Source organism: Sardina pilchardus, chromosome 22 (assembly GCF_963854185.1).
Source record: "Sardina pilchardus chromosome 22, fSarPil1.1, whole genome shotgun sequence".
Taxonomy (NCBI): domain Eukaryota; kingdom Metazoa; phylum Chordata; class Actinopteri; order Clupeiformes; family Clupeidae; genus Sardina; species Sardina pilchardus.
In genome coordinates, this window is record NC_085015.1 from 7400871 (window position 1) to 7416532 (window position 15662).

At 42.3% G+C, this 15662-nt stretch overlaps 1 protein-coding gene across 1 annotated transcript; it reads left to right on the top strand.

Annotated features, from left to right (window-relative positions):
- The first annotated feature begins 8938 nt into the window (after nucleotides 1-8938).
- dlx3b (distal-less homeobox 3b) lies at nucleotides 8939-12303 on the top strand. The gene is made up of 3 exons (XM_062527032.1): nucleotides 8939-9483; nucleotides 10780-10964; nucleotides 11247-12303. Exons 1-3 carry the CDS (start codon nucleotides 9150-9152, stop codon nucleotides 11556-11558), a joined length of 831 nt encoding a protein of 276 aa, XP_062383016.1. The 5' UTR covers nucleotides 8939-9149; the 3' UTR covers nucleotides 11559-12303.
- The last annotated feature ends 3359 nt before the right edge of the window (nucleotides 12304-15662 follow it).

A 15662-nucleotide genomic window follows, 5' to 3' on the forward strand; every position in this document is an offset into this window, starting at 1 on the left:
ATGTCAAACGGATATCAAACGGGTGGCTGTATGTGGGAACGCAAAACTCGGGTATTTTCTTACCCGGAACTCACCCTACTAGCCCCCTAGTACTACTTCTAGATGTTACCCGGGTGCGCTTAGGTGGGAACGCAGCCGGCACAGTTCTGGGTAGAGATGGGGGGCGTACCGATGACGTATAGAAATGCGCCCTTGCAGCCTGCTTGCAGCGCGAGGCAGAAAGTACAAATTGCCATGGTAACGATAAACATTGCCCTACGAGTATGAACACAGACGAGAACACCGGAGTACAGAAAACAGTGACATTTTGTTGTGTACGTACAATAAAAATTTAAACTGCAATCACGTTGTTGTGTTTGTTGCAGGACAGGCAGGATTATCCTTGCAAACGTGAATAGCTTGATGTGTTGTCGATTAGCTTGCAACTAGCTGTTTATTACACTGGTTAGCAATTAACAGCTAATAGTTAACGTCGCTGTTATTTAGCATTGTTGGAGTTGGGAAGGAGCCTCAGACCTCTGTGTGCTGTTCATATTGTCCAGGTGTGTCATTATTTTCTATTAATTTGTTATGTTGGATGTTTATACCAGAGAGGGCTGAAGTAGAGCTTTGTTTATAGCCTAGTGGTCCTGGCGTTAGCTATTTTTCCCTCTATGCTAGCTCCCGCTGACTAGCGAGCTAACTACTTCTGTTGTTTCATGATGTTTTGGATCTGATGTAAGTTCGCATCATCCAGGCAACACAGCACAACAACGCATTTATTTAGCGTCATCTCCCTCCCCCTGCACAAGCTGACATTGCCCCACCCCTCGCGGCTCCTACTCGGGTCTAGTGTGAACACAATTACCCGTATATCACTCGGACATAAAGCGCATGTGGGAAACGTCCGTGTCGTGCCTCCACCCGGGTAAATATGTCCGGGTAACTTCTAGAAGTTATGTGGGAAAGGGACTTGTGTGTGTGTGTGTGTGTAACAGTGACAGTGTCCAGCCCTGGGTTTCCTGGTCCGTGTGTGGATGCAGCTGGGACTCATTTTCCTCTGGATCTCTCCCACAGCTGTTTCCCTCTGGGAGCACATTATCCAGCCTTAACACAGGGCTTTCCCCACCATATCCCTTACACACACTCTGCCACCTGCACACACACACACACACACACACACACACACACACACACACACACACACACTGGAACACCACACACACACCCACACACACATACACACACACACACTGGAGCACCATACTCTCACACAAACACACACACACACACACACACACACACACACACACACACACACACACACACACACACACACACACAGACACACAATGGAACACCATACACACACACACACACACACACACACATTGTTCTCATCACTCTTCTCACCCAAACATGGCACGCAATTCTGAATTCTCTCTCTGTGTGTGTGTGTGTGTGTGTGTGTGTGTGTCTGCAGAGGTGTCAAACCTTTTTTTTCCCCCATTCTCAGCATCCAGAGACATAAAGCAATGAAGTCAGTCAGATGCAATGATCACTTCTGGTCATCTGTCTGCTATGGCAGCTGCAGTGCTACCCACTGTGGGGGCATATTCATCAGCCCCTCTGCTCATCAGCCCCTCTGCTCATCAGCCCCTCTGCTCATCAGCCCCCCTGTTCATGCCCCCACAGCGTAGCACTGTAGCTGCCCGCCAACTCTAGCTGTTGGCTGCAGGAACTTGAGCTAGTAGAACCGATTGTTTTCTGTTTTATTTTATTTTTTTCTGTACCAACAGTACACAGTGACCTCAAGAAACAGAGATCGATTTGAAAAATCACCGTAATTCTTCTTTAACTGTGAGTGAATACTGCAATCAAAAATCCAGTCCATCTGCAACCGCTCCTACACTCTTAGAAAAAGATGCTGTATAGAACCGAATCACATACTCCATATATGGCACCCCTAAATGGTTCTTTATTTTGAATGATTCATCAAAGGAACCCCTAAGGGTTCTTTACGTGGTTCTATATATGACCATACTGTACTGTAACTGACCCTAGGCAGATGGATTGGGCCCTTGAGTCGTGGATCTCTCCGAGATTTCTTCCTATACGTATCTCCAATTCTAGGGAGTTTTTCCTTGCCCCTGTTACTCATGGGCTCTCTCTGAATTTTTAGCACTGTGTAAAGCACCATGATGAGACATGTGTAATGTTTTGCCGCTCTATAAGTGAAATCAAATTTGAAATTTAAATATAGCACCCCAAAACCCCTTTTTTTAAAGAGTGTAACCCATTTTCCACTGTCCGTGAGTGAGACACTGACTGAACCCCAGCCTACACTGCCAGTGTGCAGGTTGGTGCCTTGTATGGTGGCATCAGTGTGTGAGTGTGGGGCATGGCATCGTAAAGTGCTCTGAGTGCCCGGAGGAGTGGAGTGTTAAGCACTATATAAATGCAGTCTGTTGCATTCCATTACCGTAATAGGGTTTGACCATAACACCCTCACGAGTCCCTCAGAGTCCATCAACTGAGGAGCAGCAGGTTGATAAACACCTTTTGACGCACAACAGCACTAAATTACTAAATGTCTCTGTCTAAATCAGTCATATTAGACTAGTTGAGCTGAAAAAGTGAAGCACCATAACACTGTAACTGTAAAAAGCAAAGCTCTGAAGTCTTACTCTTTTTTTCTAGACATAACCCACAGGGGCATGTGAGAATGCAAAAAAAAAAAGATTTGTGATATTGGAATATGGGAAAGATGTGTGTGTGTGTGTGTGCATCCTGCCAGCATGTGTGCATGTGTGTGTGTGTGTGTGTGTGTGTGTGTGTGTGTGTGTGTGTGTGTGTGTGTGTGTGTGTGTGTGTCTGTGTGTGTGTGTGTGTGTGTGTGTGTGTGTGTGTGTGTGTGTGTGTGTGTGTGTGTGTGTGTGTGTGTGTGTGTATGTGTGTGTGTGTGGGTGAGAGAGAGAGAGAGAGAGAGAGAGAGAGAGAGAGTGTGAGTGTGTGTGTGTGTGTGTGTGTGTGTGTGTGTGTGTGTGTGTGTCTGTCAGTGTGCTTTTGTGTGTGTGTCAAAATCAATGAGAGAAATACAAAATAAAACAAACAGTGCAGTCTTCCTAAAGAAGACATTCCTCTGCTTGCTTACACAGATAGAGGGATGCTGTTTATAACCTCGTCCTGGCGTCCTGCTTACATGCCTGCTTTAAGCATACTGTACGTACTTTGGCCCACGTTACAGTGCCAAAAGGGCCTGGAGCTGTTGTACAACACAAGCCTCAGTAAAGCTTTCAGCCATGTTTGTGAAAGGAAATGCAATTTTGTGGGACTTGGATAGGGATAGGTCTATAGAACAAAAAAAATGTGGCAAGGCTATTGTTGCGTTTTCTAGTGTGGAAAATTAATTAAATTCCTGGAATTCCCCTTGTGAAACAGAATGAAAGAGAGAGACTTTGTTGTGTTGTAAGCAGGAGAGGTGTTGGTGTGTGATTTTGTGTGTGTGTGTGTGTGTGTGTGTGTGTGTGTGTCGCTTTTCTCTACAGAGGGAGGTCTTTCCTTAATTATGCACTTGCCTGAGGTTGGTGACAGGCTTGTGCTTGTTCGAGTGTGTGAGCTTGTGTGCGTGTATCTGTGCGTCGACATGAACATTCTTCAGAAGGGTCTGCTGAAACACCATTCTTGTGACACCTTTTGTTAAACTGCTTTACTGAGGTAAAAAAAGTGACGGTTGGTCAATGAATGTCTCTTCCTTCCTGTTTTTGTTTGTTTATTTGTTTGTTTTGTTTTGTTTTTTTCCTTCTTAATTTATTCTCAATCTAAGATATTCAATAGATCCATGTTACCAGTGACATGGATCTATTGAATATCCAGGTAATCTCTATCACTCTCTCTCTGTCTGTATAATGTATTGTCACTGTGTTAGACTACATTCAGCATCACTGCACAGTCACACCCCGTGACCCTGGTTGAATACTGTAGTACTAGTTAGTGGCGCCATCTGTTGGAATTACATTATTACTACAGTGAATATATTATGTGAATATGATGTACTGATTTACGTAAACCACAAACAAAACACTACTAATTATGCAAGCTTGTTAGCCTCTTTTAAGTATGTTAGACACTACTAATGAAACGTGTTGGCCTCTTTTAGGTCATTTATAGATACACTACTAAGCTTGTTAGCCCCATACACCACAACACTTTTACATGTAAAGTGACAGTCTCTTCAAGTCCACTATGAAATGAAAGAAATGAACAAAAACTATTTTCCCTTGCAATTAATGAATGTGCTGTATTGCAATTCAGATGGAACAGAGGCTCATTAGCCTATGGCACAGCATTTTTATTTGCTTGTTTGTTTGTCTATTTGTTTGTTTATTGTTTGTTAAGGACTGGGAAATGACCCGGGTGGGACTCGAACAGAGGTCCCTGTGGCCATAGATATTAGAAAGCTAGATACAGCCGAAGATTGTAAACGGCGGAGCAAGATATTTCATAAGGAGCCACGTCCGAGAACCCGAATCACACAAATGGGTGGGGGGTGGGGGAGCAGGGTCACAATCCCCCTTTATGCAGAGAGAGCAGAGGCCATAGACTTCAATACAACAGTCGCTGCCTCTGCTCTGCATAAAGGGGGATTGTGAAGGTGTTTGCCTCCAGCAATGTGGCGGTCGCGTTCACATTATGCCACCTACTAGAGCTGGACGGATGATGTGGTATCTAGCTTTCCAATATCTATGCCTGTGGGTGCTTGGACCCACATGTGGTATACAACTGTAGCAAGTTGCGCCACAGCACCCCCCAGCAGTGATGGAGTTCTGAACTCCCTAAAAATTCTCACCCACTGCAGTCTATATAGATCTACTCTGTTCACTCAGTCCTTACAAACTAGCCCTAGCCTGGGATACGAACCTTTGGCAAATTTGGGTTTTGCTCTGCAGGACAAGAGGTGATTGAAGCCCATTTCCAATGTCCCTTTCTTTGGAATTGCATTTAAAACCTTTGTTTACAAGATTGCTGCACTTCTGAAATGATTTGAGAGATGAATGCACCAATTTAAGTTTAAAGGCACCCGCAACAATTAGTATAGGAACACCAATTAGGAGCCCCTGAAACTTTCAGTCACTAGCATTTGTCCTAAGCGATGTTCCAGCCATTCGACAACAGGGGGCACTAACACTCCTATGGTTGACCAGGCAGAGGAGAGAGGTGTATTTGACTAAACTGAAGAAACACTTCCCCATCTTCCCTCCTCTTCCTCCTTCCTCTCCTCTTCCCTCACCTTTGACCTTTTGTACTTCAAATGTAGGCGCTCCTATTCTCTAGCACTAGTAAAGACTGATGCAGTGGTCATTCCTAGCCATGGTCTCCTCTGCAAAGGATTGAGTTTTGATTACAGTGTTTTATTTTGGCACAGATGTGAGTTGTTTACCTCAAAGTGCTATGTCTTATTTGGCTGTGTGTGACATGAGCCAATTTATGCAAAAAGTGAGTAAGCAATAGACAAAAACTGCAAAGAAGAAACTAGATTACAGAGAATTGCCAGAAAAAAAAACATTGCCTTGATTTGCACAATAATCTTCTCTTGAGTCATGGCATTATGAAATACCCCATTATTGACATATGCTTTGTATACTTCCCTATGTTGACAAATCAATAAACATTGCATTACAAAAAAAAAGGAATTATGAATTACCAATTGATAACAAGCAGGTGTACAGATTGGTATGATTTCTAAGAAATGCCGCACTTCCGTAGCCTGGCAAGCCCGCTAGGGTGCGTGCGTCTAGATTTCTAGGCTAGCACTTCTGTTCTCTCTCTGTCTCTAAGCGCTTTGTCTCCTGGAGCATTGATCAGTGCTCCTTTTACAGTTTTTCCACAATATTGCTAAAACACTAAACTCCATTCTCTGAACCAATTTGTCAGTTGTCATTTTGCATTGTGATGCACTTGTGAGACATAATGGCAACCACACAATGCAAAAGATAAACACAAAAAAATGCCATATGTTAAACAAATCATTCACACATGTGACACTGACACAACCAATATCTAAGCTAGTTCAGAGTTGTGGAACAGTGCGTGTGTATCAGCAATGAGTCATTCAGAGTACAATGTAGGCTGCAATGTACTTCTCATTTACAGTAGCCTACTGAAGTGCTTCCTGTATAGGCCTACTGTTTTTCACAATTGCTAAAACACATTAAAAACCTTCTACCCTTTTCTGAAAACTGTAAACACAGAGGTTCGTATCAACAATGAGTCAATTCCGAGTACAATGTAGGCTGTAATGTACTTCTCATTTACAGTAATGAAATTCCCCAATAAACACATTTTTTAAAACTGTCCACCCCTTTCTAAGAACTGTAAATTCAAACCTCCATTAGAAATACTTTGTTTACTGTGAATGCTGAATCCAGTGACTTATAAAAGTTTTACTTTGCTACGTTTTTTTTGTTTGTTTTTTTTAGATGCAAAATATTGTAAACAGTGGAAATATCTCCTGGAGCTATATAAGCTACCCTGAACACTATTTTCCAGTTTCTGGTGTAGTGTCTACTGAATGCTCAGTCGTGTTTTCATTTTGACTGCTTTCTGAGATGATATGAAGATGTTGTCTGAGCACAGGTAGCCTTCAACTGTTTTGAGGCGATTGGTTTTGCAGAAGTTGTCAAAACCAATCGCTTTTGTCAGAGGACGTTGACTCCATGCGGCTGCAGCCTTGGTCGCCCAACGTTAGATGGCGGCAGAGTACCAAGGATATGTAATCCGTGAACCAGCAAAGTGGCCTGCTTGCAAGTTTTACGAATGAGGTGCCTTTGCATTGCAACAGTGTGGTATAATATCAGTACGCTCTAACTGACCATATACTTAGACACACTATCTCTCAAAATGGTTTAGATTGAGATTCAAGTCTAATGGTAAACCAAGTCTTTCTGGATTAAAACTTGGTAAACCAAGTCTTACTAATACAGTTTTTTACGATTGTTTACACACTAAAATATTTTTTTTCACACAATTAGCAAAATTTTACTCCAAGGAGCAAAACACCTCCACAGATTTGCACAACATTACACACAATGTCTGCTTCACCCTTTTTGCAAAATATTACACACAGTGATTTGTAAAACTCTACACACATTTCCACACCTTAGACACAGATAAGGATTGTGAGGTTACTTCCTTGTCATTACAAAGCCCCAGATTGCCAATGACTACACTAATGAACGAATTGGATAATCACATCCACCAGGTGTGTAAGCACACATGTGCAAAATTGAAAACGCAGCACTCAGGTGTGCTATACAGTCTTGTTGATTTTGCAGTAGTTGCTCTTCAGAGTCAACGTGTATGAACTTTATGCAGTAGTTTTTGTTTGTCTACAGATGTTATTTGTTCAATTGATTTCATTGTTGGTTGATTACTGTAACTGATTATGGTTAGAAATACTGTAAGTATTGAAAGAAACAGCAGTCTTCAGTGTTGTACAGTGCAAGTGCAAGTTTATAGACCTATTTATGTACACTTTTCCTATGTCGAACTAATCATGAAGAATGTTGTGGGTTTGTCACTATTTTTTGGACATCTAAATGATCCCTTACATAACAATGTCTGGGCAAAAATCTAGCACATGCTATTTCTTAATTTTTCTTTTTACAAATGCGTTTTGCATTTATCACTGCAGTGTGAAACTGGCTGCAATAGTGTCTGATCATTGAGGACTGTGTTTGTTAAATGACAACTAATAGCATTTTTACAAATATGTGTATATGTTTTGACGGAAGTGTGTATGTTTTGACTGAAGTGTGTATGTTTTGACTGAAGTGTGTTTGTTTTGACTGAAGTGTTTCATTTTGCAAAGAATCAAGGAATTATGCAAACTGAGTGTGGCGCTTGGATACCTGTGCTTAAATTTTGTTAAAAAGAACTCGGTTTGAAAAATTGTGTGTAAGCAATTGAAAAAAACTGTAAAACACGATAATGGAGAAAGTTTTTTTTAACATCAGCAAACAGCAAGATTATTATGGAATCTGACAGTTGAACCAGTCTTATCGTGCAGTCTAGGTGTAGGCCTAGACAGGTAGCAGTCTTGACATTTAGGATGGTTTGCAATTGTTCTCCAATGACATTTGCGCTCTCTCTCTCTCTCTCTCTCTCTCTCTCTCTCTCTCTCTCTCTCTCTCTCTCTCTCTCTCTCTCTCTCTCTCTCTCTCTCTCTCTCTCTCTCTCTCTCCCGCGCTCAAAGTGCCCATTAGTGGGTCACAAGCTCACAAGCTTAAAGACGGACTCCAAAAAGAAAGGGTCACTCGCTCGGGGGTAAGTCGCCGCCGGTGCCACGCCTTGCCATAATGAAGAGGCAACACAAAGGGCTCCCCCCGGGGGCGATCTAGGGGCCTGATGTTCTTATCGAATCAATCTCATTCTCAACACAGACCGCAGATTGTATAATAATGGAACCTGCTATGGGTATTCAAATGCCGCTGTCAGCCCCGTCTACAGGTCTAGCTGTCTGGCTAAACTGCCGCCTATAAGATAGGTAGGAGAGCCTGGATTACTTGTTCAGGTTGTATACGTAGTGATATATAGCCTAAAGAAGTCGTGGAGGTTCAGATTTCCTATGTCGATTTTACTAAATAAATAGGCTACATTTGTCTTGTGACGCAAGGATTACACAGTAGTCAGTGTAGGCTACATTTGGATAACACATAGCCAAATAGGCTACTGAGGGTTTATCTATAACTAGGCTACTACACAATTCATTAAAAGCAAGAGGCTTGTACAACACTATCTAGACACTTGAGACAGGCTGCGCGGCAAGAGGCTCTCTAAACGCTAGGTGGTGAGTGTGGCCCAGGCAGCGCCTTTTCGCCTCGAGGGCAAGGCAGAAAAAAAGGAGTGCGCGGAGCCAATAGGAACGCAGTAGGCTATCCACCCGACTGTCCTATAATTTGGAGTTTCGCGAAGTTGGGATCTGCCATTGCCGAAGTGCTTCGACCAGGACAGACCGCGCACGGGAGTGTGTCTTAAAGGATTTTTCTCTTTTAAGAACGAGACTGCCGTTTTTCTTGTACTGTTTCTACTTTTCTGACTGCAGTTTTATCGGGACACAAGGAGTTTACAGTGCGAAGGCGTTTTTTTCTTCTTGTGGTCTACCACCCACGATGAGTGGACCGGCTTACGACAAGAAAATTCCAGGTATTTTAACTGATCTCCCGGGCTCTATGAGTTGCCACCCGACATCCAAGGACTCCCCGACTCTACCCGAGTCGTCTGCTACGGACATGGGTTACTACAGTGGACAAACGACCCACAGCCATCACGAATACTACCAAAGTCAACACTATGCTCAGCCTATGAACTCCTATCACCAATTTAACCTGAGTGGAATGGGAGCAACGGGCGCCTATCCGACGAAAACAGAATACCCTTACGGCAATTCATACCGACAGTACGGACACTATAACAGAGACTTGCAGACGCCACCTCAAACTGCAGGTAAGATATATTTACATTTCAATTTTAACTGTTCCCTGGGTTCACAAAGTAGCTAAATTATGGAGTCCAAAATATCATATTTCTCCTGCGTGTGATATCGTGGACACGCACAAAATATGTTTTGCTTGTCATGATGTGCATCCTAAGGCTGATTAACAGCATATTTCATTATGTGATATTAAATTAATATAGATTTAGTTTTGTCAAAGCTTTCGTTTGTGTTAGAAGCATCACATAGTTGAGCTTTAAGCTACGGAATTCGTCCGTTTTGAAATACCCTGACAAGGAAACGGATATGGAATAAATAGATTATTTAATCCACATTTAAAATTGTGAACACGCTCAAATGTCTGCTTATTCTTAAATCCAAGAAAATAGCTTCAGTCATAAAATGTTCTCTCTTATAGCCTAGTAGGGCTTTATAAAATATTTTCCTCAACTCATGTCGCTATCTCGCCCGAAGATAATCAGCCAAACTGATAAAGTATTTTATTTTCTATGATGTATGCACTCTACTGATAGAGTCCTACAGAGCAGTCTGTTGACAAGTTTGACTTATGGTTTTAATCACACATTTCGACCGGCAGTAAAACCATTACGATGTTTTTAATGGCAATAAAACGATAATGAATCACAGGTGCTTAGCTGTGTATTCAATATTACTGAATATACTGTCGGAGCCCATTGAGCTTGGAGATGATTATTTCGAGTGTTCTCATTTAATCGTATTGACATTAGGCGAATTAATGCATTTGGTTATGTTGATCCACTCAAGTAAAAGACATAGGCCTATAGCAATTAAAACACACACACACACACACACACACACACACACACACACACACACACACACACACACACACACACACACACACACACACACACAATTATAGGCGCGCTCTTGTAGCCTATCATTTCACTTGGTGGTTACCAATAAATGCACAAAATAAAAAGATAAATACTGAGAAATAATTATTCGTATAGCCATAACGCCAATTTGTATTATGTGGCCTAAAGGAAATTTTCACAGACTTGGAGAGCTTAACAGTAAATATGGGCACCTCTCAGTGTAATGGACTGTTCTGTTGAATCATTTTAATTTTTCATCCATCTCATTTCTATTTTCTGTAGCGATATCCTACACATTATTGTTGGGGTTAAAGAGACCATCTCAAGATGGATAGAACATAGTAGCCTGGGATACATGCCATGACATAGCCTAAGCCACAGTTGTTTGGCGCCTGTTTACTGTCCCGTCGTCAGAGAACCAACCTGTGAAACTTTTTGACTTTTCAGTGAAGGAAGAAGTAGAGACAGAGGTCCGGATGGTCAACGGTAAACCAAAGAAGATCCGCAAGCCAAGGACCATCTACTCCAGCTACCAGCTCGCTGCCCTCCAGAGACGCTTCCAGAAGGCGCAGTATCTGGCTCTTCCCGAGAGGGCGGAGTTGGCAGCCCAACTCGGCCTGACTCAAACACAGGTAAACTCAACAAATATAAAGTCTATAAACTTCCTTGCTTCTTCCCCATAACATTCGTAGGCTGTGCAATCAGTCTAATGGCAGGTATTATTTCCATATGAAACATATGACTGTAGATAGCCTACCAGTCCAGCTTATTCTAGATCTCTCTGCCAACGAGGGAGAGGAGGCAGAAAGCATAGGCTATTTGTAGATTAACATTTGAAAAAAAAAGGTTTGTCGTTAAACCTGTTTGTAAAAGAGGTCTAATTTTTTTCTCTCCACTTTCTGTTTCGTGAATAGGTAAAAATCTGGTTCCAGAACCGGAGATCCAAGTTCAAGAAGCTGTACAAGAACGGTGAGGTTCCCCTGGACCACAGTCCGAATGCCAGCGACTCCATGGCCTGCAACTCTCCGCCCTCCCCTGCTATTTGGGACAGTAACGCTCATGCCAACCCGGTGGGCCGCGGACAAGTGCCGCAACCTCCTATCAGCTCGACGCCCCCCTACCTGGAAGATTACAGCAACCACTGGTACCAGCAGGGCACGCACTTACAGCACCCGGGACCGGTGCATCATCCGGCCGCTCAGCAGAGCGTCGGGGCGGTGTATTAACAGACTCATACCGTAAAAGTTTACAATCAAAGAAAGAGACTTTTTTTAAGCACATACAGTCTTGCCCTCTCCACACACACACACACACACACACACACACACACACACACACACACACACACACACACACACACACACACACACACACGAGCGCAGCGCGCGCGCACGCTCGCACATTTACACACGCTCAAAAGATGTGCTGGTTTTGAAAGACTGTTCATAAATAAGCTGAGATGTTCTCGGGAAAATTACAAGCGTGTGTGGGCCTAAAGTCCTGAGCGGGCCTAGCCGTGACGCATCGCGGCCTTTCAAGTGGGGGTTTCAGTGGCCTCTCCTTAGGAGGTGCCGGCTGTTTTGTAATATTTAAAAAAGAAGAATGCCGTGGTTTTAAATTATTATATTTTATCGATCCTGTTTTTTTCATTGTGTTTTGTTAGATATGCAATCGAGTTTGCTTTTCGACAAATCTAAAGAATTTAGTAAATACAAAATTGTGCTGTTGTCCCACACGTGGCTGTGTATGTGGGCTGAGCAGTGCGCATCTCCGAATCTCAGGTCATAAATTATAAAAAGAATTGTACAAAATGTTGAAAGTTGTATATATGTGTGTAAAAATTACAGAACCACTACATCATATTCTTCTGAAACAAAACAATTACTGCACGGTGGTACCGATAACATTTTTATTACCCTGTAATTAGTTGGTATTAATATTCTGTCGAAATGAATAAACTGCAATACTTTATTTTCTGAGTTTTCTGTGTTCTTATGCGCTGTAGGCTATACAGCAGTGCGCTCACTGCTATCATTTCAAGGATGCTAATATTGAGCGTCATAGTCGTTATAATGTAAACCTTTGATCATTTTGGCTCTATGTAAGGGTTAGCATTAGCATATTATAACTAAAGTTATCATTGGGTCTCTACAGATGTCGACATTATTGGCCAACATTGCAGTTCAACACAAACCACGTCGTTGTGCTAACACAGCAATACAAGGTAGAACTGGCAAATCGCAACAGACAGTTTGGGATTTTGGAATCGTCCTCTTTTCTGTTCAGGCAGGAGCCGCCAAAGTGGTGTCTGCTTATGCAAGAGCTGCACCGATGTGGTTCGTGCAAAGCAGCCGTAGGAGGCGACAGGCAAGCAGACATGTTGGAGTCACTGGATTTTATTAGTATTTGGTTGCCAGATAACAAGAAAGACCACGGCGGGCGAAGGAGAGACGTCTGTACCGGAGTAAGATTTTTTCGCCTCGGGGATACTCTCATGCTGCGTGCGTCGACATACCAAACAAACGCGTCAGAGTAGAGAAGACCGACTAAACATGCAAACAAGAGTTTGGCGGCGTTTCAAAGAACCTTTTAACTCTTCCTCTGCCGGTATGGTGGGGATACTTTTTCCAACAATATGAGAGAATTCGATGACCCTGTTAAACATCGCTGTGTGCATTGTCTTAGTATTTAATTTGGGAGTGAAAACATACAAAAGCCCATTGTTGGTGACAAATTAGTTAGGGCTAAAATACAGCCGTGCCTGGTTGTCAAATGGAATCAAATCCCATGACAAAATTCTAAATCACGGGAATGCTAGGTGAGGACCTCTAAGCTCAAAAACCGGCATGGATTTCTCATTAATATGATTAAATGACATTTCTTAACTTCAGTTTTTCCATGCAACGCGTTTCTTACCTTTACCTGAATTTGTATTTTAATTCTGATTCTGATTCAGTGGAAGCTCATAGGAAGGCCTCAGCGGGGCTTGAAGGTAATCTTTGAGTTCAAGAATGTCAAATGTTTCCTGGAGGTGGGAGTTCACCGGTGTCAAAAACATGTCGCTTGTTGACGTTGTTTTTTTCCAGGCAATTGGCACAGATGCAGCTGAACCAAGCTAAAAGAACACATGTAAATTAGGTGCGAAAAAATGATGACATCAACCCTGGCTGTTTATGCCTTGTTGAAAACGAACACTTTTCTGCTGAAAGCTGGAGCTGGCGCTGGATATATTTGCGTAACAGTCTCATTCATTAACAGTCAATTCATTCTCCACGTTTTTGTAATCAAACATCTTCGAATGCAGCAAAGAAAGAAAAGCCCAGTTGATCCCCGTTGTAGCCTGCTATTGAGATCCATAATTGACCTTTTGAGAATTCATCGGATATTTTTTTCTGTTCATATTTGTTTCTGTTTAACCTGTGATAAGCACAGTAGAACGTGACCCAGTGTTATACGGATTTTATTTTTGTAATTTTCTTGAAAAGCCTATTAGTTGATCAATTTCTGTCTAACAACCATTTTGTCCATCTAAATATAAACACTATACACACTCAGCACGACAACAATAATAATAAAAACAGAAATTAAGTGACATTTCTTTTTTTTACAGATGAAGTAATTAATTAATAGCGGCAGATGTATCTTCAGCAGAGGAGGCCTCTCAGTAGACTTTCACATGACTGCTCGTAATTATATATAAAAAGTTACAAAGTCACTTTTCGGTTTCCCTTTTTGGCTCAGAACGTCTCCTTCGTGGATGAAAAAATAGCGGGATGCAACGGAAAGAGACCATCCCAAGGAGCCGCAGAACCCATAATTTATTAAGCCTCTCTCGTTTAAATCATATGATACACAAACCGCTAATTCTGAGGTTCAAATCGCCATATGGACCACCAACAGCACGAAGTAGGGAGTTCATGAGCGCCACTGCGCACTGGTGTGCTGTGCTGTGCTGTGCTGTGCTGTGCTGTGCAGAGTCTGCAGACCCAAGGCCATATTTGAGTAGTCTAGAAGAGTTTGCGGTGCTCCAGCACAGACTGAATCAGATAGAGCAGAGCAATGTGTCAGCGCAGACGAAAATAACCATGCGCTGTGACTATGTGGTCAGCTAACGTAGAATCCATAAAGGCGAATTCTCATAGGGAGCAGAGTAAAACACAAATGTTCTGTAACGTGTTTGATATTGAAAGGCCTAACAGAAGTAATCAATCTAGATGGTAGATATAGTTGTTGGATAATTAAATGTCACACAGTTTATGATTTTATTCTACAACACTCAGAGCAGCACCATGTAGCTGTAAATACTATGTCAAGCAGCAACATCACACTTATTTACCATATAAAATAAACCATTCAATTTAATTCACAAATAAATACATAAATAAACACACTTCTAAAAAATGTGAATTTGTCTAGTATAGCTACCCCCCAACACCCCCACCCAATCCCCTACTAGACTTCTTATTTTCATCTAAATGAAAGTCATCTAAACAAGCCATGTCATTTTGTAAATTATGAGATATTATTCTCTGGATTATAAACACTCAAGTATTTCTGCCCTGATATTGTAGTCATGTGGATTGGTTAGCAGATTAGCTGAATTCATGTTAAGGAACTATTTGGTGTAGATAGGCCTAGTGTTTGCTACTTTGCTTGACAACAAATCCGCCCTCTAATGTATTTAAGGATTCATCATGGCGGAGGGTCATTACAGGGTATTGTCCCGCAGGCTAGACGAATCACTGACTCAGACCTGCGAGGACACTAAGATTACTGGCACGATTGCGGGGCGAGCTCACATGAAACATCTAAGAATACCTCAATGGCGTTTAAAAAAACACCAGCATCACCCTCTAATGCCTGGCATTCTGTTCAGAATTCTCAGATTTCTACACCCCCCCCCCCCCCCCCCCGCGCCCCACACCACCACCAAGGTCTTCCTTTCACCACCCAAACCTGTCTGTCCACTTAGTTACCTTTTAGCCATGAATGTCACCATCCCTATCCCCAAAATGAATTACAAGGCCACGAAGGGCTAAGAAGTGGGCTTGTAATAGACTTTTTAATGGACTCAGATTTCCCACTTCATTGCATCTGATACGGGCTGCATTGTCAGGCTCTATCCCTCACCAGCGTGTCCGCCACACTGCTAAGCAATAGTAAAGATGCGTATATAAGTAGAAATATAATATATAATATATAATATTAAATATACCATAGAAACACCACTGACATAACTCTATATGGGTCTCCCTTGATACGCCGCTTTGACAAGATCTTTCTCTCCCTCCCTCCCTCCCTCCCTCTTTCTCTCCCTCTCTCTCTCTTGC